Raw genomic sequence first — 22,064 nt, 5'->3', positions numbered from 1 at the left:
ACGGAGGGATAAGTGAAAGGGTGGATAGAGGGGGTGAAAGTGGATGGATGAGCTAAAGGATGGATGGATGGATGAGTGGAAGGAAGGAAGGAGGGATGAATGAATTTAAAATGATAGATCTAGAGCTGGAAGGATAGGTTTGGACCGGGGCATTGTGAACCCCTCTCTTTAGCAGCTACAGTGGGGGTTGAGCTTTTGATGGGCCTCATCTTTCTGCAGCTCAGCAGTCAAAGGCCCATAATTAATGTGTAACGGAGAGTGAGTGGATGAATGGATGGATGGATGAGTGACTAACTGGCTTACTAGATGGAGGAATGAGTGAAAGGATGGATGAGTGATGGGGATGGTGGATGGATGTGTTGATGAAGGAAAGGGTGAAAAGATAGATGGTTGCAGGGTGTATTGATGGATGAGTGAAAGGGTAAATTGATGGATGAGTGGAAGAATGGATGAGTGAAAGGGTACACTGATGAATGAACGGAAGGATGGGTCGATTGCTGAGATGGATGGATATGGTTGGGGATGGATGAGTAGGTTTGAATATGGATGGGCGGATGGATGGATAGATGGATGGACAAACAGAATGATGAAAGAATGAATGTATACCAATGTAAAGGTGAAATGCTAGATATCAGTAGGTGAATGAAAAGATGAATGGGTAGATATAAAGAAATCACTAGTATTAGAAACCTTCTATAATCCGAGCCTGACATAACCAGAGAGGCTATTATCCGAGCTCTCTATAATGAGAATGCTGCCATTATTTGACGGTGCGCTACACGGCACCAAAGGGACAAGTGGATTTAGTTACAGGACAAGTTGATTTATAAAAGCAACCTGTCCCATGGACAAGTAGATATTTTATTAAATTCCACACCCCTGGATCTGTTAGCAACGTATTGCTTTTGGTGGCTTCCTATTGGCCTAGAAAATTGAATTCTTATACTTCAGAGATCTGGATGATGTTAAAAAAGATTCTCGAATCTTGTATATGAAGGATTATGGTTAAAAGATCTCCCAGCAAGCGCGGGTTCATCATTTCCCCGCGCTTGCTGTTGCCAGACGTACTTACCCGCCACCGGACATAGAGAGCCCTGCCGACCATCCTCAGGCAGGGAGATCTTTTAACCATAATCCTTCATATACAAGATTCGAGAATCTTTTTTAACATCATCCAGATCTCTGAAGTATAAGAATTCAATTTTCTAGGCCAATAGGAAGCCACCAAAAGCGGGCAATAACTATTTAACTTCCAAACCAATCAGCTTCGGCAACACCTGACGTTGAAAGAATCATATTAAGAAGCAGAAACCTTACTTGACCGTTTCTTTAAAACAAAAATTTCCTACTAATATTACGTGGCTGCTCCAGGAAGAAGGCGCTGGCCGCCGAAACGCGCGTAGAGACTTATTTTTGTGCCACCTATCTACTATAGATAAAGAATCATTTTATACTGTTTATTAACTTCTGTGTAATGGTGTTTATGATAATGTACATTGTGAATTTTTAACCCTAATTGTGTGTTATGTGAATGATTTGTCAACTGTTTTAACTACTAAATAAAAAACTATGTCCTTTAGTCAGCTGTAGCCAACTATTCATCATTTTTTACCATTAGGGTATTTTAAATATTAGTTGCCTAGGTTGTTATTTTTCAAACATATGGTCTTTGCATACTCGGCTATTGATGAACTCAGAGGTAAGGCGGAGGTCTCTTGACCAAGTACGAGAAGTTTAAGGGTGTAGTATCTCCAATGATTTTAGAAAGGCAGTATCCGAACGACCCTCTCACACAAACCTTAAACTAGTTATGCTAGTCTGCCTTAAATGCCCATACAAGGAGAGATCATGTTGCCAGTTGCTGCCTGGGGGGAGGGAATTAATTATTTCTGTTCAATACCTTAATTGTTACCAGAATGGTGTTCCTAGGACCAAACTACATTCACTTTGACGTGGGCAATCTTAGAAAACAGAGTTGAATATAAACCGGTATTGTTAAAGCCAAAAGGTCTGCATTTTATGTGCCAACGCAGACAGCGTTAGCTCAATGGTGGGAGACAAATGGGGTACCCAGCAGGAGCAGCCAAAGCGGGCTTTAATCGTAAACTAGTATCTCATGCCAGTTCAATTCGAGCATTGGAGCAGAGGTGGAAGGATACACCCAAACATCCAATTAAATTATGTATGAGATGAAAACTATTGTGATGAGTCAAGATGTGAGTGACAAAGTCTCAAGCCAATAGATGAAAGAGACTGGTTGAGAAAAGCCAATTGCTGTAAGAGGTAGACCCAAAACACACTTTTTATATATTGTTAGCAACAGATCTGTTTCACAGGTGCACTGTAAAAATCAGACAAAAAAATATACTTGTATAGATTGCAACGATTCTGATGCATCTTGTAACTCCTAATATTATCAACGTGTGTAATGATACTCCTCACTGGCACACACTTTTCCTTTTTTTGTTTTACATTTCTTCATTTCATAAACACGTACAACATGTACCTGAAATACAATGCATACTACCCTTTGCATGTGTTACTTGTCGAAGACCTAACGGGTCTGCATGAGGAACACACTTACACACACACTAAAAATGGACAAATCCACCCCTTTCCCCCCGGCCTCCCCCTCCCTTGCTTAAGATAAGACTCGCAAAAGGTACCATTAGATTGTCTCCCTTACATCGCAGGCTATGATGCCTATGTCTGGGGGTCCTCTGCTGCCTCGCCATCCCTGGGTGTCTTCTGGGGCAGATCGGAGAGACGGAATAGCCTCAAATATTTAGGGCAAATTGGTTCCCTGAATTTCGAGGACAACCACTCTTTTCCTTTTAAAGTTAATTTTGATTTTTTTTGTAAAAGTATTTGTTTCTTACTCAATGATTTGGATCGATTACATGTGCAGCCACAGGATCAACTCAGAATAAAAGATACAGGTCAGACTATACAATAAGGTGCCTCTAACCCGCTTTTAAGTAAGCTCGAATCCACAAACACTTTCTACAATTGCTTTCTGAACAGGTTACCAATTTAGTATTTTATTCAATTGTTTGGTATAGGTCTTAGGTCCAAGTATGAAAATATGCAGCCACCTGACAGAACTTTGTTAGAATCAATGTAAGTCTATTGAACACCTATTTATGAGACAGCATACACAAAGTAGAACCGTTTGTGATACCGTCGAAGAGAAAAGTTTTGCTAGATGCCTGTTGAGGCTCGCTGCATGGAGATTCAAAGATCAAATCCTATATGGTGGTGATGTGAGGAGGTAGCTGGTGACGAAAAGAGAGGCACCAGTGTGCCCTTGGTCATGGATGGTCAGAGTCCCTGAGGTGTACCTTCTATATGTCATTACTTGGTAGTTAGATTCCAAGATGGAAATCAGCAAACACAGGAGGGTTTCAAAAGATCAATTTTTAACATTTTATATGCTCAATGATTTGCTCTGTTCCTTGAGGCTCTGAAGGAATTGTTCTGAGCCCAAGTGTCAGAGCATTGCTTTACCAGCCGGTTTTCCCGCACCCAGGAAAACTGGGTGCTAAAACAAAGGTATTCGTGATTGGCAACAGCGGAACAACACACCATTTAACTTGCAATTGAGTCCTAGGAAGTATGATTTAACAGTCTCCCAAAAAAAAAAAAAAATAGCCAAGTACAGCTTACAGTAAACACTTGCGTACATAATGCAAAAGACTACAAGCTAAAAAAAGAGAACTCGAGCACACAAAGGGCGCTCAGCAACCACTAATTACAGCACACAGACAGAATGACCTCATGCTTCTTGCGTAACCCATCACCTCCCATGCTGAGCCATTTCTTGTATCTATACCTCGCCCGTAGTTCTGATTCATGGTATCATATCCTGTAAACAATTGAATGTTAAGCACTTTGGAATTTAAGGTGTGCGGTCTGTAATTGGATCACACCATGTTCCACTAACGCCTTTGTATCTCGCTCGCTGTGGATAGTCATGCATGGGACACAGCAAGGGAAAAAGAGGCAGAATATAGGTGCAAATAACCTACACAAAACAGAACACCAAATCACCAATGTGCACAAGAATACAAAGTGTTTCTCCAAGTCAAATTGCTATGGATGTACACTAAAAGAAGAAATGAGAATAGCAGCCTCACTGCTCCCTCTTGTTACACCAGCATCCCTGACAAGCTTTTAGAGTGTCTGCAGGACTGAAAGAAATTCTAAAATGTAAAATTGTTATAAACATGGTACAGTGAATTAAAGGTTATCCCCAATTTAATAATGATAATATAAACAAAGGTAAATGTCTACTTGTGACTTGCCTGCTACTCCTGGATATTAGGAACAGACTCTTCCATCCAGTATTTACCACAAATCAAATGACAACAGGAGACAATGCTAAGAATGTGTTGGCAAAATATAGAAGTAAAAGGAGGTTGATACTGCATTTTGGCCATTTTCTATTAGGAGAACAACATGTTTTATATGAGCCCTCTTTATGTTTGTTGTTTTGGTCATTTGGATTGTGGCTAGGGCTCTTGCTTTCTTTTAAATCTTGCACGGTTTCTGCGAGTTGTAAACCTGTAAAGCTATAGACTCAAAATCCAGTTGGGCAGTGTGCATATGGCAACCTGCTTCTCATTTAGCAACCTGACAGACTTGGTATGATTTCTGGTGCAAAAGACAAATAGGCTTTGGGGACAAACTTAGTGATGTTTCTTTTAGCACTTTCCACGGCGTAATAATGTGTACCATTGTTTCACCCATTTTTTTTTTAAATCATCCTTTAAACCGTTGTCCTTTGAAAAATGTTATTTTGTGATATGCTTGCTCAAAAGGAAGCTTGTTAGCATAGACGGGAAAGTTTCTCCTGACCTTTGTAACATGAGGTAGGCCAGATGTACAGCACGAATTGTGCTCAATCGAGGGTAAGAACCAGGTCTTTGACTGAAGAAAGTAAGGAGGTGGGCACTGGGAAGACTGTCCTATCTATAGAATGAATAATGGGTGGGGGAGGTGGGGGCTGGACTCGCAAAATAAGAAAATTAGCTGTAAGTGATGGATGTTCTGACAATTATGGAACTAGTGCTTTTAAACGGCCTTGCAGCTGGACCGGATAATTGTTCAACCTTTCAAGTATAGAAAGTGCTTATTTGTCACATATTTCTGTACCCTATTACCAAGGGACAAAGGGATACCTTCCCAGATGGTTAAAGTTGTGCAGTTCCTTACCTACATTTACTGCTGCTGTTCCATCTCTCAGTTTCCTTTCTTAAGGTTTATGATAAGATGTTGTATGAAGTAGGTCTTGAATCAAGAGAACAGTAGTAAGTTTGGTATTGGCAACCACAACCGAGAAAACCTGTCTGGGAACCTCCTTCAAGTAGCTGTGTAACTCCATGACCCTCTTGACGCTTTCCTGCTGAGGTCATTGCTCTAGGTATTCTATGTAATCATGAAAGGTATATATGCTCTCTGCTTTTTCTGTCACGCAGAATCTCTGGTCGCTCGACGCAGGAACACTCGCTGCAATGATATAAATATCCCCTTGGCTGACTGATCTGTTATTTAAGATAAAGAATAGATCCTGCTTTAACACACTGGTGACTTTTGATCCTGTGGCTATGCCACGTCACTATGAATGGTGCGTGGCAGCTGGTTCTAGTAGTGGGACCAAAGTCTTTTAACCAGATCCCCAGTAGGAAGGCTGGCGGACTCTCCCAGCTAACTCCATATAGTAGGTTATGTGGGGGCCTTTCAGCTCCAGAATGAAACAGGTTGTGTGGAGATTGTACTTGCAATTGAAGTGGTGTAACCACGTGGGGTCATGTGATCACCCATGCTGCGTCTATGCAGCTCCTAAAGTTGTAGGGTGCTTCATGGGGGTCAGCCAAAGTCAGATTTCTCACCATCCTCTCCAGTCTCACTACTCTGCTCTTGAGGAGTCTGAAGTACTATGGGCTGCTCACAAACCAGGGTGTGCCAAACGGCACACAGACTTGTTTAAAAAATGCTCTTTATTTTGAGATGCAACTTATGTATTAATTAGTGGGAGCACGAGAGATATATTTAGGGGTGTTAAAAAATATCCAGCCTCATGAATATTAATGAAGGAGGATGCCTTTTACAACCCTTTGTAAGTGACTACAAAACTAGAGATGAAGTCCTGAGAGGGTAGCAGACTTCAATCCAGGTCTTCGCTGCCCATTCCATAAACATTGGAAGTATTGGAGTATGGGGACAGTGCGATAAAACACCTGCATAAAAACCATGCTGGAGTTCAGAAGTGAGTGAGAAATAAACAGGCCTTTAGATTGTTTATCTTGTCACATTTGCTGTGCATTCAAAGACAGATTGGAGCAGTGTTGTGGAGTGGTCAGATGAAATTACCATTTCATTTGCACGGAGTTTAATTGATAAACTGTGCCTCACACAAATGATAATGTGTGGAAATTGGCATCACCTAGTGTATTGACTTGTTCTCATCCTATTAAATTATTTGTTTCCATCACATTTCAGAACTACAAAAAAATGTCCTTCATTTGTGCTTTTCTATTCTGAATATATTCTGAAATATTTGTACTGTTCATTTAATTTTCTTGTGTACTAGAAAACAACTTCCTAAGCATTTTTACATCCCTATACCAAGCTAGGGTGTCACATAAATCCTCTCAATTTCCAGTCAGAGAAAGAAAAGTAAACACAAAGCTCCCCGGAAGAAAGAGCCTAACATTTGATCTCGGTCTTTGAATGCACAGCAAATGTGACTAGAACGAAATTAATAAGCCTGTTTGCAGAAAGCGTGCTCTTGTGGAAGAATGCAGTGAGCAGCCTATGCTCCACTGGGAGGAACTAGCTCAAGGTGGACAGTCTAAATGAAACAAATAAACCCAGCAAATAGAAAGCAACTGAGAGTTACAAAACACCGCTAATGGCAAGTAGTGATTATTGACCAACAACCCTGAACCAGGGACAATTGATTGTGACACCTAACAGGAGGTTCAGGTGAAGAAGTCAAAATAAACAATCAAACTTCAAACGTAGAAAGAAAAGAAGAGAAAAGAAGCCTATACATACAAGAACAAATTTCAAAGGACAGTTATAATTTATTATGCATATGATTTTTTTTTTTTTTATTCCAAGAAAGAACAATATCGCTCAAGGAAAATGTTGGCAAAACAAAAACAGACAAATCACATGCCAAACAAGTGGCTAACGAACAAACATATATACAAAGAGAACAACTAACACAAAATAATGTGTCCTTCACAAATTTTGGCCACAAAAAGAGTCGACGGCGTTTCAACCGTTAGGTTACTGTGCAGTCATCATCAGGACAAGAGACTACTTGAGGGTTAAATTGCTTAATATAAGACAAGCCAATCATAAATGGAATGGCATTGGAAGGGTCAATTATGGGTGCAATCCAATGCTTCCATTCAAGGCGTCTGAATTATGCCCTCGAATATCTCCAAGGATATGGATGCAGTGGGTGGCGTGTAAATTGCGCCCACGGATAATCGGCAAAGTCAGGACTAGAGTTCTCACACAAGAGGTTGCCCCATCGAGGCACTGTGCACATAATTGACCCTTCCAAAGCTTGAATTTTCGCCAAAATGCCTGATGATGACCGCACAGTAACCTAGCAGTTGAAACGCCGTTGACGCTTTTTGTGGCCAGAATTTGTGAAGGACACATTTTGTTTTTGTTGTTCTCTTGTATATATAATGTTTGTTCGTTAGCCACTTGTCTGGCATGTGAATTGTCTGTTTTTGTTTTGCCAACATTTTCCTTGAGCGTTATTGTTCTGTCTCGGCTTCTTTTCTTTTCTCTTCTTTCTACCTTTGAAGTTTGATTGTTTATTTTGACTTCACCTGAACCTCCTGCTAGGTGTCACAATGGTAAGTAGTGAGCGGAATGCATTCCACAAGAAGCTTTCGGAATGGCCCCAAGAATTCCTAGGCAAGGCTTTGACCTACAAATTCAAGACAAAATGGGAGGAGGTTTACTCAAGAAATAACTCCATTCCAAAGCTATGCAATAGCGACATCTGCAGCAGAGTCAGCAGAGAAATAGGAATATCTGCGTTTGTCTGGTGGCTGGAATAAAGAAATCTAGTCTGGATTCAATGTTGCCGAAGTGAACAGAAAAAACAAAACTTCAGTTTTTTTATATTGTAAACAGAGAATCATGCAATCACAAACATTTTGAATAGATTTGAGCCCTCAAAGCTGAAAAAATACACAGCTACAACGCACATACCCTTTCCACTGTAATAAACATGCTGATACAATCAGATCACTAGACAAACATCTTGCTATTTTTATTAGGTACCTACGGAGTGCATAACCTGCCATTAGTATGGGCAGATTTCTGATGCAGGAGAAAGAAACTCAGATAAGGATCTGTGGTCATATGCTTCTGTAATTGACCCTACACCAGATTAAAGGTGGGGGGGGGGGGGGGGGGGGGTCAGTGGTAGGTGGATTATTAGTAGCACATTCACAGTAACAGAGCTTATGTGATTAGGTATCGGCAACAAAGACAGCCCAGCGTTTGTTTGGGAATTACATTACTAGTATGGGTATGCGTGGAAATGTGCATTCTTTCAAGTAGGAAAAATTCCCTTTGACAGCCATTGTTCACGCATATAAGAAAAGTAAATGGGTTATCAGCGACAGATAGATCGATCGATCCACCGCAGGACGACGAGCTGGGCAACCCGGAACGGGTTCCGGTCTCACTTGCGGCAGTGTTCCCACACCATACATTCAGCTCCGAACTACACCAAGTAAACCAAGTGAAGAGACCCCACTCAATTGAAGGCTGGAGAACTCGGTTTGGTTTTACTGGTGGTACTGGATATAACCAGCTTGTATACCTGTATTGATCATGATCAAGGTATCAAGTCCATTCAATATTTACTGAAAAGAAGATTGTTGAAATATGCGAAGCATAAAACAATGTTGATTGAATTCCTCTTGTTCTGCCTGACCAGTAACATCTTTTTGTTCCAGATGCAACTCTACAGACAGACAAAGGGGACAGCCTTGGGCACCTGCTTCACCCCTAGCTACACAAATGTATTCGTGGGCTGGTGGGAGAAGCAGGTGGCCTGGGCTGATAACAAATTGGTACAGGTATTTGGAGGACTTGCATCCTTTGGAAAGGTCCCCAAGTAGAGGCAGAACAATATCTTAAAGTCCTGAACAAGAATTTGGTTAATTTACATTTTAGTGGATATATTAGTGCAACTGAAGTGGCATATTTGGATCTAAAAGTATTTGTCAAGGAAGGACAAATTTGCACTTGCTTGTTTGGAAAGCCAACAGCAGAGAACTCTATTTTAGAAGCTCAAAGTAGCCATCCCAATTCTTTAGAAAATAGTATTCCTTATGGCAAGTTATTACGACTGAAAATGAATTGTAACAGAAATAATCACTTTGCACAGGCAGCGGATGAAGCGATTGAGGTTTGAAAAAAAGAGGATATTCCACATCATTACTCCAGAAAACTCACAAGATTCCTGGAAAATGTCTTGAGTGAAAAGAATAAGATAGTTGAGGGTGACAAAAATTAACTTAGATTTATCACAACTTTCTCTAATGAGTCACAGACATTGAGGAATGTCATCAATCGGAATTAGCACATACAGACCTGGTGATTGGGAAACATTTACCAGACCATCCAAACATTACATATAGGTGGTGTTGTTTTCTCAAAGACACCTTAGTGCAAAGCCACTTTGATTCAGTCCCATTTAATCCCAGAATGAGTTATCTTACAGGATTCTTTCCTTGCACCAAGTGTAAGCATGCACAAACAGTTCAAAAACATTATCTTATGCCATTCCAGGATGCAAGCAACCCAAAGCCATCACTAAATTTCTAACATGCACTACTCCTTTCTGTATTGATTGTCTAGTCTGCCCATGTAATTTAAAATATATAGGCAGTACTATTCACACCACTAAGCGCAGGATATTAGCACATGCTAGAGCCACTGAAAAACACGATCATACTTATCCTGTAGCACAGCATTTTGCCAAGTATCAAAGTAATAGGAATCTACTTCGAATATTTTGTCTTGATCATGTTACAGCTCATGAAAGAGGAGGTAACAGAGTTGAAATTGTGCAGGCTTCAATCATGATTTATTGTTTATCTTCAAACAAAGGCCCCTTTGGGTCTAAATACAGTAGGGGAGTTAGAGATAGACTTAGGACAAAATGTATAAAGTAATGGTACCAGTTAGTACAAGTCTGAGTCATTGTAATACCAGATTATTACATGTATCCATTTATCAGAGTGTTCGATCATGAATTGTTATGGCATTTGTGTTCTACGACTTGTTTTTTGTCCACAATAAGTACAAATTGTCAATTAATGAGGGAGAATTTAAAATAACAATATTGACAGGAACAAGTGATTTTACGACTCTGCTTAGCCCATACAGGGCACAATAATACTGTGTTATAAAATCAAATGTGCAATTTTTTGTACAGAATGAGATTTGAAATCTCTCGAAGTTAAAACATTTTCTTTTTATTTTACGGACCATCTTTATAATACTGTGGTAGGATTGTATAGAAAGGTGTGCTCATACAGCGCTCAATTGTGAAAACGATGTCAAGTTATAAGCTCGATTTGTGCTTTGCAATGTTTGCATCAATACGTATTTATTGTTTCAAACGTAATCAATGAATAAACTAATTAGCAGTACATTGATGATTGTGTTATATGAGGGAGAATAATATTTGTCCTGTGATAATGAATTGCTTACAACGCGACATATATCCACTCTAAGAACGCCGAACGACTGAGCAAAGTATGTGTTTAATTTCCATGTATCGCAGAATCGGAAATTAGGTGTTGGCGTAACGGATTACAAAATATGTCGGATTAGCCATCTGAGTAAACAGTAGAAAAAAGCGCACGGTAAAACCCGTCCTGTTGGTTTGTCTCTGTAAATTAAAAACAAGAGTTCTCCACCCTTCAATTGAGTGCAGTCTCTTCACTTGGTGAAGTTCGGGGCTGAATATATATATTTCCCAAGAGGGCTGCCTCGTTAAAGTCATCAAGACCAATCAACTTCTCATGTACAGACCAATAAATATGGTAAGAAATGTAGAAAATACGTTTACGGAATGAACTGAACAACATTTCAAATAAACCTGAACGTATTGAATACCTATGCTCACAGCACAATAGAATATTGTAGGATCCTCGCCTGCGTGATTCCATTGAGTAAACTGAGTCACAAAAAGTAAGTATAGCTTGCTGCCACTGCATTGCAAAACTATACAAGCAACATTCCATGATTTGAAAATACCATCACCATGTTAAGTAGGTTTTTAACAGGCACACTATTTGCTGCACTAGCTATCATTCTGGGACCCAAAGCCACTTTGATTTATAGTTAGTTTGTATAGGAAAACAATTAAATAACACACCAACAACAACAATTAGTATAGTTGTTCCTGATTACTCCCTATTTATATACAAGCCAGTACTTGGTTCTCTTTCTGGATCTGTATGTTGTTGCACACGACTGTGCTTGCCTTGGGTTTGGGACGCACTGTACTTTTTATTTTATTTTCAAAAGGCACTTTGTTTTTTTAACTTAAGTCTAGTGGACATTCCATGGGTGAGTTTGACTGGCATAAATTAATGCAGTAGTTTAAAACTGGAGAGAATGGAAAAAATAAAAAAAGTTAAAAAAATGGGAACCACCAGGAAGAATTGGAATGGCTAGTAGAGTCAGAATGAAACTGATTATGGAGCTAGTAAAGGGGCTGGATGAGCTTAAATAGTGGAAATTACAGTTTGTCAGGGGTGCTGGTAAACAAAATGAAAACAAGTAAGGTAGCGGAGATAAAGAATTTCTTTTTTATTTAAAACCGCAGGACTAAAGCTATTGTGGACTTGGAGGACGACGCCTCTCAGGAAGCCTTAGCATCCCCCAGAGAAATCGCAATCTCCTGGAGACTAAGACTGGTACAACTCAAAGCGCTACATAGAATATACTTATTAGGTCCATCTCTTGTGAAAATGGGTTGTCAGAGTGTGGGAAACAGTGTAGCCAAGAGGGTACGGGTACATTCATCCATACTATCTGGGAATGTATTCACAATAGAAGATATTGGACAGCAGTGATCCAATGTATATGGGGGGGGGGGAGAAGAGTGCTGGGAACGAAGATAGAACCCAAGATAGGACGATGCCTTCTAAATATCTGGCAACCCACAGACCTAAATAGTAAAGAGAAAACCTGGGTGACGCTGGGAATGATAGGTGCGTAACATAGCCTGGTTGTGGAGAGCACAAAAAAGACCAATAATTACTGCATGGAAGAGAGATATGGATTGGTGCATGTTAAAAGGAAAGGGCAATATATGAATCACAGGGTTGTCCCAAAAAGTGGCCGCAAATATGGGGAAAGTGAAAAGAGTATATAGGAAACATTTGTGAGCCTCCACAGGCGAAGCATCACCTCACTTTCATCATAGAATGAGTAACAAGAGGGGAACAGTATCACCATATGTAAAGACACTAGAATAAGATGTGATAAAGAAGTACTCAAATGTATAGCTCTGTATAAGAATTTGCAATAATGATTGTAATGTGATAACATCGTCATCAATAAAAAAAAACAAATAAAATAAAAAAAAAAACAGGACTGCTTTGGCAAATAAATTACAACAAACCCCTCACAGCCCAGGCAAACCAATCTGGTTTTGTACTTTGCCTGAAGTTCCACCCTGGTAAATAAATGTAGGAGCGACAATAAGGTGTAAGTAATAAAAACTTACCCTGCTTGCAGTCTGCCAAAGTGTCAACTCCGACAAAAGCCCTAGCATTCCTCCTTGCCAAACAAAAGCACTGTGCTGCGGCCAGCACAGGCGCCACATCATATCGCTTTTTATTTTCGGGTTGAAGAGCGGGACGGGCAAGCAAGGATGCGGGCGGGTGTATGGGCAAGCAAGAACGGAGGGGTGGGGAGCAGGAGAAATCAACATGGAGAAGTGATGGGTGGAAGGAGAAAGCAACAACACTACACAAGAAAAGCAACTAACCACCAGAGCTTACTCATGCCTACATCACAGCACCCCCTTCCTTGGAGCGGCACTGTTGGGGTACATTTGGGCTATTTTAGCAGGCGTTGGGTGCCTCCTCTTCACCGAAAGCTGACACACGTTTGCCAGTGTCAAACCACAGGACCAAAAAAAAAAAAAACATTCAGCAGAACGAAGCACTCTGCACACACCCCTGATGCCAGTCTAGCCACCAGTGCTCATTCGGGCCTACATAACAGCGCCCCAGGCCCTCCTTCCTCAGAGAGACACGGTTGGGCTACAGTTGGGCTATTTTCAGTTAACCATCAACTAACATTCAATTAGAAATCATGTTGTAGGAACACTCTAAGTAACCATGCAGTTAGCAAGAAGTTGGTGTATATGTCCTGTACACACTTTACATGGGAATTTATAACGAGTTAGTTAACTGCAAACACTGTGAGAAATTAGTGAAAATTAAATTAGTTGCACGTTTAGTGTAGGGAAGTCGGACTGGCAAGTGTCTCGTAATAGCTTGATAGGAGTCACGGAGGGCTGTATGCAGGCGAGAAACGGTTAGCTGGCCGGCACCCAGTTTGCTAAAGAATACCACAGGCAGCTGCCACCACTGTAAACATGTGGGGGCTGCAATCTTAATGGCAGAATGACTCTACCCATGAGAAGCTATGGATATAAATCGGAAATGGATGGCTGGGTATTTTGCTTCTATGGCAACCCAGCGTAATTTGATCCAGCTGCAAAATCACACTTTTCCCTTTTGATTTTGATTTTTTTTAAACAAACATAACATGCGGTGTCTGTGCAGCAGGCGCTGTGCTGATAAAAGCCGCACACGTGCTGTGTTGATAAAATGAAAGCTGTGTGACAAAATCACACACGCCACCTTCTTGATCAAAACAAGCATTTGCAATGCAATAGGTCTCGCATTATGAAAATTTGAGCTATTGGTCTTGTAAATTACAATTTTTTTATTTATGTGTTGGTTTTGAAAGAAGCTAAATTAATAGCTTTGTCATTTACAATGCCAATAGTTATAACTTTCGCAAATGTGACACCTATAGCATTTGTAATGCACCATGTTTTGTATTTACGTGACTTAGATGTATTGATATTACAAATAACCACCGCTTTTAATTTTTTTAAATAATTAATACTTAAATTAAAGTGAGTGTAATTTATAATGGCAATAGCTTAAACTTTTGTAAGTAACTTTAGTGAAGATTATGTTTAGTGTATTTTATTGTGACGAAAATCCAAGAACAGAAGTGAAATATTAACATCTTTTTGTGACATTTGTAATAAAGCTTGAAACATTGAGAGAACATATTGACCCAGTTGTTGTTGAATTGTTGCACAGATTGATGCTGCAGAGTGAGGTTGTGGTGGCGACGAGTGATGCTGTGGCGTTCAGTGATGCTGTGGCGTTCAGTGATGCTGTGGTAGCGCATAGTGATGTTGTGGTGCCCCTGAGTGATGTTGTGGTGCCCCTGAGTGATGCTGTGGAGGTGCTGAGTGGTGGTGCTGAGTGGTGCTGTGGTGGTGCTGAGTGATACTGGGGTGGTGCTGAGTGATACTGGGGTGGTGCTGAGTGATACTGGGGTGGTGCTGAGTGATACTGGGGTGGTGCTGAGTGATACTGGGGTGGTGCTGAGTGATGAGGGTGAGGGTGTGTGGGGTGTGAGGGTGAGTGAGGGTTGTGAGGGTGAGTGAGGGTTGTGAGGGTGAGTGAGGGTTGTGAGGGTGGGAGGGTGAGTGAGGGTGGGAGGGTGAGTGAGGGTGGGAGGGTGAGTGAGGGTGGGAGGGTGAGTGAGGGTGGGAGGGTGAGTGAGGGTGGGAGGGTGAGTGAGGGTGGGAGGGTGAGTGAGGGTGGGAGGGTGAGTGAGGGTGGGAGGGTGAGGGGTGTGTGAGGGTGAGGGGTGTGGAGGTGTGAAGGGGTGGGGGAGTGTGGGGGTGTGAGGGTGAGAGGTTGTGTGAGGGTGAGAGGATGAGGGTGTGTGTGAGGATGAGGGTGTGTGTGAGGATGAGGGTGTGTGTGAGGAGGAGGGTGTCTGTGAGGGTGTGGGTGAGGGTGAAGGGGTATCTGAGGGTGAAGGGGTGTGTGAGGGTGAAGGGGTGTGTGAGGGTGAAGGGGTGTGTGAGGGTGAAGGGGTGTGTGAGGGTGAAGGGGGGTGAGGGTGAGGGTGAGGGGGTATGAGGGTGAGGGTGAGGGGGTATGAGGGTGAGGGTGAGAGCGTTCTGAGGGTGAGGGTGTGAGGGTGGGGAGGTGTGTGAGGGTGAGGGGATGAGGGGGTGTGAGGGTGAGGGTGTGTGAGGGGGCGAGGGTGAGTGAGAGGGTTGTGAGGGTGAGGGGCAAGGTGAGGGTGAGTGGGTGTCTAGAGGCAAAGCATAGTGGATGTAGCATTGCAGCTAGCAAGTCAAGTGTTTTCAAGCTGAGTGCCCTGTGCAGGAGCATCACTGGAGTACAATGTCTTGCAACTTAGTTAACATGGTACGTCCTGGGTACTAGGGGACTCCTTGAGCCATTTCTGTGTGAGGTTGGACCCCCCTCTCTGTAATTCTGTGTGCTGGGATTACCTGCAGGTTCTAACAATACAAGAATGACCTCGCCATCTGTAAGCCTAAACACTGAAGTCCCTGCAGGAGCCACTCTCACCTCTGTGATCATACACACCGAGAGTCCCCATAGGACCTTGCAATGCAGGGGTCATTCCCACCTCTGTGATCACTCACACTGAGAGTCCCCATAGATAGGGTGGACAGAATTTTAAAGCAAAAAAAAAACGGGACATTTCAAGGAAATAGAAGGAGGACTACAATTTTACTTCAGGGATGTCAGCGCTCCTCAGCAGAGAATTACAGATTAGGCAGTAAGAATATACATAAAGACCATTTAAACCCAGTAGCGTGCCCGATAATTGAACTTTTTTCTTTAAATAACATTCCCTGCTTTGTAAACATTAACCACGCAGCTTTTTAAGTCACAATCACAGTACACAAAATATCACATACGATATACCTACACAACGCGCGAGTAGTGACATGAAGGACAAGAAAGACAGCAGAACCTAAAACACAAACACAACATCAAAGCCAAAACATAAAACCGCATAACTTGACTCAAAACAAAAACCAGTATAAAACACAATATATAACTAAATATACAGATTGCAATCTATAAAACTATAACATTCTGAGCAATTACAGACTATGGTGAAATTGCGCAGGATTTCTCAAAATGCTTTCGAGTTGTAACAAATCGTAGAGGGCTGTCAAGGTGCACACGCTAAACTCGCGGGGCCAAAGTGGGCTGTCATTGCCATCTTTAGAGCGAAGGATTCGGCGCATGGGAAAGGGGCAGAGAGCAGCGAGACCTGCTCCCGGGTGAAAATGCCCTTTTAAGGACATGCATTTTAGCCGCACTCCTATGAGGTGCTTTTGAATAACAAGTAGCCTTATAGTGTGAAATATCTGCTACTGCTCCTACGTTTGTGGTTCAGACCCTGCTAATACAATGCCTACACCTTCTTTGGCTGCTTCACGGGCACGTGCATTATGCACGGTGCATCCTCAACTCTGCTTATGTATCGATATTCACGCGGCTCCAGTTCCTCCAAACCCACCTAATAAATACGGATATTGTTTCTCTACACTTTCTGCGTCATTGGCTTTAAAAACAGTCTCAGAATTGCAGTGTACGCGGCGGAGATAAGTGCGCGTGAACTGCACGCGATCGAATCCCAACGTGGCTCGGTCTGCTGTTTATCCTTCACCCTGGGTAAAATGTAGACCGTTCCTTAGGTGGCAGACTTGTAAAATTACAGTACTTGAATGTCGGATTGAGGCACTAACTATCTGAGTGTTACATTAAAATACATGTCCCATCAGCAAGCATCACTCCAACCCCACAAACACCTTATGCCACTAAAAATCTGTGTCAGGCAGACGCAGAGTTCCGTCCGTCCATCTCCGAATTGAGCACCCCTGAAATCCATAAGAACACGCATATTGTCAACAAGAATGCGCAGAACTGGATGTGTGTCTGCGGGCCTGGGTACTATCAGATGATCCGATGTCGTTTAACTCATCAGATGTCAATGAGCTCATCCGATGGGACAGTAAATGTAAATATTATTTTCAAATGAAATACTGTCAGATATCAAGTTTTCTGAAGCCAAATTATCGAGTGCTATTGTTTCCGGTGACACTTTGTAAAGTCAGGTTACACTCTGTGCCATCATTAGATGTCAAACAAGTTTAAATAGCAAAAGCTCAAGCAGCAATATCAAGAGGTGGTGGGGGCAGGGTTAAGTGGTAGGGAGAGACGACTGGGCAGGCTGCGATGGGCTGGTGGGAGGAGAAATGCGAGTAAGTCACGGCCTGGCGGCCAAAGTGAAGTGAATAATTAGGGGAGGAGAAATACCAGAGGCCGGCCGAGCGCACGCTGGGGAAGCCTTTGATGTGGCCTGGCGGCCGTGGAGAAATGCTGCTGGCAGTGGGAGGGTGATGGATGGGCGGGGCAGTGCTGTGGAAGCCTTTGATGTGGCCTGGCGGCCGTGGAGAAATGCTGCTGGCAGCGGGAGGGCTGGGCATGCTCGTCCACAAGGAGTCACATGACTCTCATGCACTGTCCAAAATCCTCTAGAAAGGAATTTTTTGGGTTGACAACATTAGGTTCGAGTAAACTCGACCTAAAAATGAGCAGAAACATAACACGTGTTGTCCATGAAGCGGGCGCCGTGCTGAAAATAAAAGCAGCACGAATGTCATGCTAATAAAATCAAAGTTGCCTGGCCTACCATTCTCACATTAAAACTATGCCTTTAGGGTGCAAACAAATACAAAAATTGTACTCCAGGAACAACTCAAGTGGCAAGATACCAGTAGTTAGGCACTGCTCCGTGGTAGGAAGCAAATGAAAACAAGGAGGGCCAAAAAGCAAAGATTAACCAGTAGCAAACAAGTGTTTTAAAGGACAAAACGATGTAACGAATAAAAAGGCAATGGGTGGGCAGTAAGCCCTCAGAGTGAATACAGCATGTACGTAAGAGACAGCGCATGCTCTGCCAAGGCTCGGACTAAAACGATTCAATCAGTAACGAGTTGGACATCCAAAACTATAAAACAAATACATTTCAAAAGCATGGGCGCACCAATGCAAATAATAAAATGTCCGATAGCAAGAATGTGATGTTATTCACTAAGCAATGGCAAGACAGCAGGGAACATGGTAGACTTTCACCTACTAAAATATAAAAATAAACGTAGCCACAACGCTGCCAATGTATTTAAGAGCCATATCTTAATCTAGTTAATAAGGCAAACTGCTAATTTCGTGGAAATAGATTTTAGGTTATATGAAAGAATGAAAACGCACACGCAAACCTGATGGCAATGTACAGAAATAACCTTTGCTGTTAATCAAAAATAAATTACAGATTTAGGGTTGTTCTCGTGGGCTGACAATCGACACCTATATTGGAAGCTACCAAAAAGGCACAGCATCTCCAAAGCACGGTGGAAATTTCAGGATGGATAGTCGGAGCGCACCCATCTATTAGGCTAAATGGGGGTGCAACAGATTTTCAGAAGCACACTAATGGAGAAGCTCATTGAATGAAAAAATAAGTCACTAATTGGGATGGATACATGGCATGTGCTAAGATCCGGGAAAAATCGCTATTTACAATTGTAAGAAGATACAAGTTGTGAAAACGTAAAAGTAACATACTGAATTATAAATGAAACCTTCCCAGAAATACAAGCCAGTAAGCCTGGGAATGCGCTTGCTATATAACAAGCCCTCGCAAAAGCAGATGTTTTTCACATTTCAACAGTACGTGCGGAAATTATTTCAAGTTACAAAAGAACAAACATATTCGGTTTATGTAAAGTGCTTGCACAATACCCGATGTCCTGTACACTCGGCGAAGCTTGCTTGTATTGTGCACCTGAGCCTGTGATGCTGGCATTTTGTATCTTGTGTGTGGTAGATCACAGAGCGTGCACTTGGGGGCTGTATAGCCCATGTTTTACCTTTATGAATCAACGGGCGTCCATAGCTCAGCAGATAATATCAATTGTACGTTAGATTTTTGCAGCCCGAACTGAATATCACTGGGTACGTATTTTTTTTTTACTTTAAGTTACTGGCACGGAGTCGGAGCCCCAGGAGTACGAGTTCCAGTTCCCCTTTTGGAACAGCGTTACTCGCGCTTCACTCCCAAAAGGATGGAAGAGCAGCATTTCCCGTTGCTATGACTGCGCTCTCCCTTTTTCCAGCACTCTCCCGACTCTCCTATCACAGCACTCTCCCGACTCTCCTATCAAGCAACCCATCTGCAAATGTTCCAGGCGTGGCCACACACACTCATGGAGCCCTAACAAAACACACAGGCCAGAAGCTGGCAGCAGAAACGTGTAGATGTTGTTTAGATAATGTAGGACACTTTCAATCCCATAAGGGAAAGAGCAGGGGAGTGTGTTGTATTGGTCTGCTCCGTCACTGTACTTTGGGCAATCTAACCTCACCGACCTAGACCATTGTCTCCTAGCTAGCCCTACATTCAAGTCAAAACAAAAAGAAATAGCAAATTAGTATTACATCAGACGTTCAGTACCGTTTGCTAAGAAACCTACTAGGTTACTCAGCTCACACTTGTCCCGGGCTTAGAATCTCTTAAAATAGGGCAATTATACATGTCACAAAAAAAGATTCGTCTGGGAATCAATTTACGATCCACTGAAGGAAGGAGTGTTTCACAGGCAGGGGGTGGAGAATCCATAGTCCGTGTGCGTCAGCGACATTCAATAACAAACACGCAACATTTAAAGGGTTACAACAACACAATCCCACTCGGAAAAAGATGGAGGCGCAAACTGGCGAGCCCCCATGCGGAGCGCTGTCAGGCATGAGCCTTGACACAAAGCGCCACCAGGATGTGTCGGGGGGGCACAAGGGCCAATTTGGCCAGACAATTTAAATGCGTATTTTCCAGCGAATCTCGAGACATGAAGCACTCAGGTACGGCAGACCGAACACAAATATAACGGGGGAGGGGGTGCAGCTTCCTTTAGGGCCGAACAAACAGAATGCACTGTCTCCGAAATTGTATCTGTGAGAAGCTGCCCGGGAGATCGACAGTTATAATTCTACATTAAGTGGTAGCAGGGTCCACATACAGGAAGCATGCACGGAGCGCGCATAAGCGACATTTAAGGTTCCGAGCATGGCGCATTAGGAATTTAGTAGAGTAGCTAACTCATCTCCCCAGGGACCTCCCATCCACAAAGTCTAAGCACAGATGGGGCGGGGTCGTCGGGCAGCGAGTGTCCACGTCTCTTTCCTTTAGCGCTTTCCCTCCCACGAGAGTCCTTCTCCTGGGTCTCACCGGGAGCTGGGTTTGTCGGTGCTTTCCAGCCACTGGTAGTTGTTGGTAGAGGTCATGCTGGCACGCCACTGATGCTCTTCTCTACTGCCCGCTTACCTCTTCAATGTTCTTTTCACTCCACACTACGTAGGTAGTAAGAGCAGCAAGGCGGGTCCAAGAGACGAATGGCTAGGGTTGCTCCTTTTGGGCGATAGAAGTGTCAATCTCCTGTCCAACCAACCACAGTCTTCCCAGCATCGTAAAAAAAATTAGAGCTAGAATCCTTTGAGAACAACATGCGTAGGCAGTCCAGCGCGCCCGCCAACAGGAGCACGAACAGGAAAGGTCCATTTGCTTGTTAAATGTGTCACTGTATTAACATGGCGCAGCTACCTCCGTGTTACATTAACACTCCTAACGAAATACTAGTGCTTCTGGACTCGTTTAATTTTGTTTGTACAATCTGCAAAATTTTATTTTTTAAATGCGTGTGTCAGAGAGCCCCGTGGACAAAAGGGCTGAAAAGGACATGTATGCATACGTTTTCAAACCCATTAAATAGACTAAATGTTTTCAACTTTGCAGAAATAAAGTTGTATCATGTAGTTCTTGAAGAGTATGCTTTTTTTCCAACCGTCTTTCGGATTACATCATAAATGGAACAATGTAGAAATGGCTGCGTCGGTTACGTGCCCCAGACTGCCGTTAGTCCCAACCAATCTCTACTCAGTGTTTAGTGCACCAATGGCTGTAAGTGCGCAGACGCTAAGCTTACAACATCACGCCACTGTCTGACTGCGCGTGGCGTGGGTTTCTTGTTGCCAAGGGCACGCGGCGAGGAGTCACAATGATGAGGCTATTCTTTTGGCATCTCGTTTTACATTTTACAATGTGGACCTCGACCCTACTATGTACACGTTGACCACGTACAGTCCCATTAAAGCGATTGCATCCCTAAAATTACACGTTTATTTGCAGTATTGTGATGTGCTGTATAACGAAGCTTACACTCCACAAAAAGAAACGCTGCAAGCATTATTTTCTATCTCGATAGTCATATTGGCATCTTTGATAACGTTTATGTCGGTCAGTAAAACGGCAGAAGTTTCACAGCATGGGAGGTAAAAATTGAAGGTATATACTGTCTAGCTCAGCTGGACCCGAGGTGGCGAGGGGGGTGTTGATCGAGGTGACGTTGATCGAGTTCAAGATTCTATGGCAGGACCGGAGGCTTCTGATTCTATTACAGGACCGGAGGCTTCAGATTATGCTTCTCTATCTTTACTGCAAAAACACAGCAGCCAATGAAAATGCATATTTTCATAATAACAGTATAACAAAACTAAATTTCCCATGGTGCACATATGTATAGGCACGCCAGACAGTCTATAAGAACCCTTAGCGTGCTGCCATCTTCCTCTTTCTTTGCTGCTCACAGCGAGATAAGTGCACTTTGTTCCCGCCATCTGCTGTTTTGCATGTTGTGTATATATTGCGAAATTTCAGTTTTAAAATGAAGATTACAATTATTTGATAATGTCAGGTTAATCCGATATATGCCTGGTGTGCTTTTGAATATATTTGAGGGAATTGTGCTTTAGCGGGCGAGCGCGTTATTGCTAGCACGTCGCTTTCACCCG

General features: G+C 42.5%; 1 protein-coding gene across 2 annotated transcripts in view; it reads right to left on the bottom strand.

Moving 5' to 3' along the window:
* JPT2 (Jupiter microtubule associated homolog 2) overlaps positions 1 to 20,670 on the bottom strand; it is a 112,925-nt gene extending 92,255 nt beyond the window's left edge. Inside the window, exon 1 of one of the 2 annotated variants that reach the window (XM_086941305.1) lies at positions 20,542 to 20,670. Coding sequence is in view for 1 of the 2 variants with exons in the window: in XM_086941304.1 (XP_086797430.1) it covers positions 20,446 to 20,501 (56 nt within the window). In the remaining variant the exon portion in view is untranslated. Of the gene's footprint in view, positions 1 to 20,445 lie in introns of both variants that reach the window. The other variant, XM_086941304.1, reaches the window with a different exon arrangement.
* Positions 20,671 to 22,064: the final 1,394 nt, after the last annotated feature.

This window comes from Lissotriton vulgaris, chromosome 10, assembly GCF_964263255.1.
Source record: "Lissotriton vulgaris chromosome 10, aLisVul1.2, whole genome shotgun sequence".
NCBI lineage: Eukaryota > Metazoa > Chordata > Amphibia > Caudata > Salamandridae > Lissotriton > Lissotriton vulgaris.
This window is presented reverse-complemented; position numbering and strand designations above follow the sequence as displayed.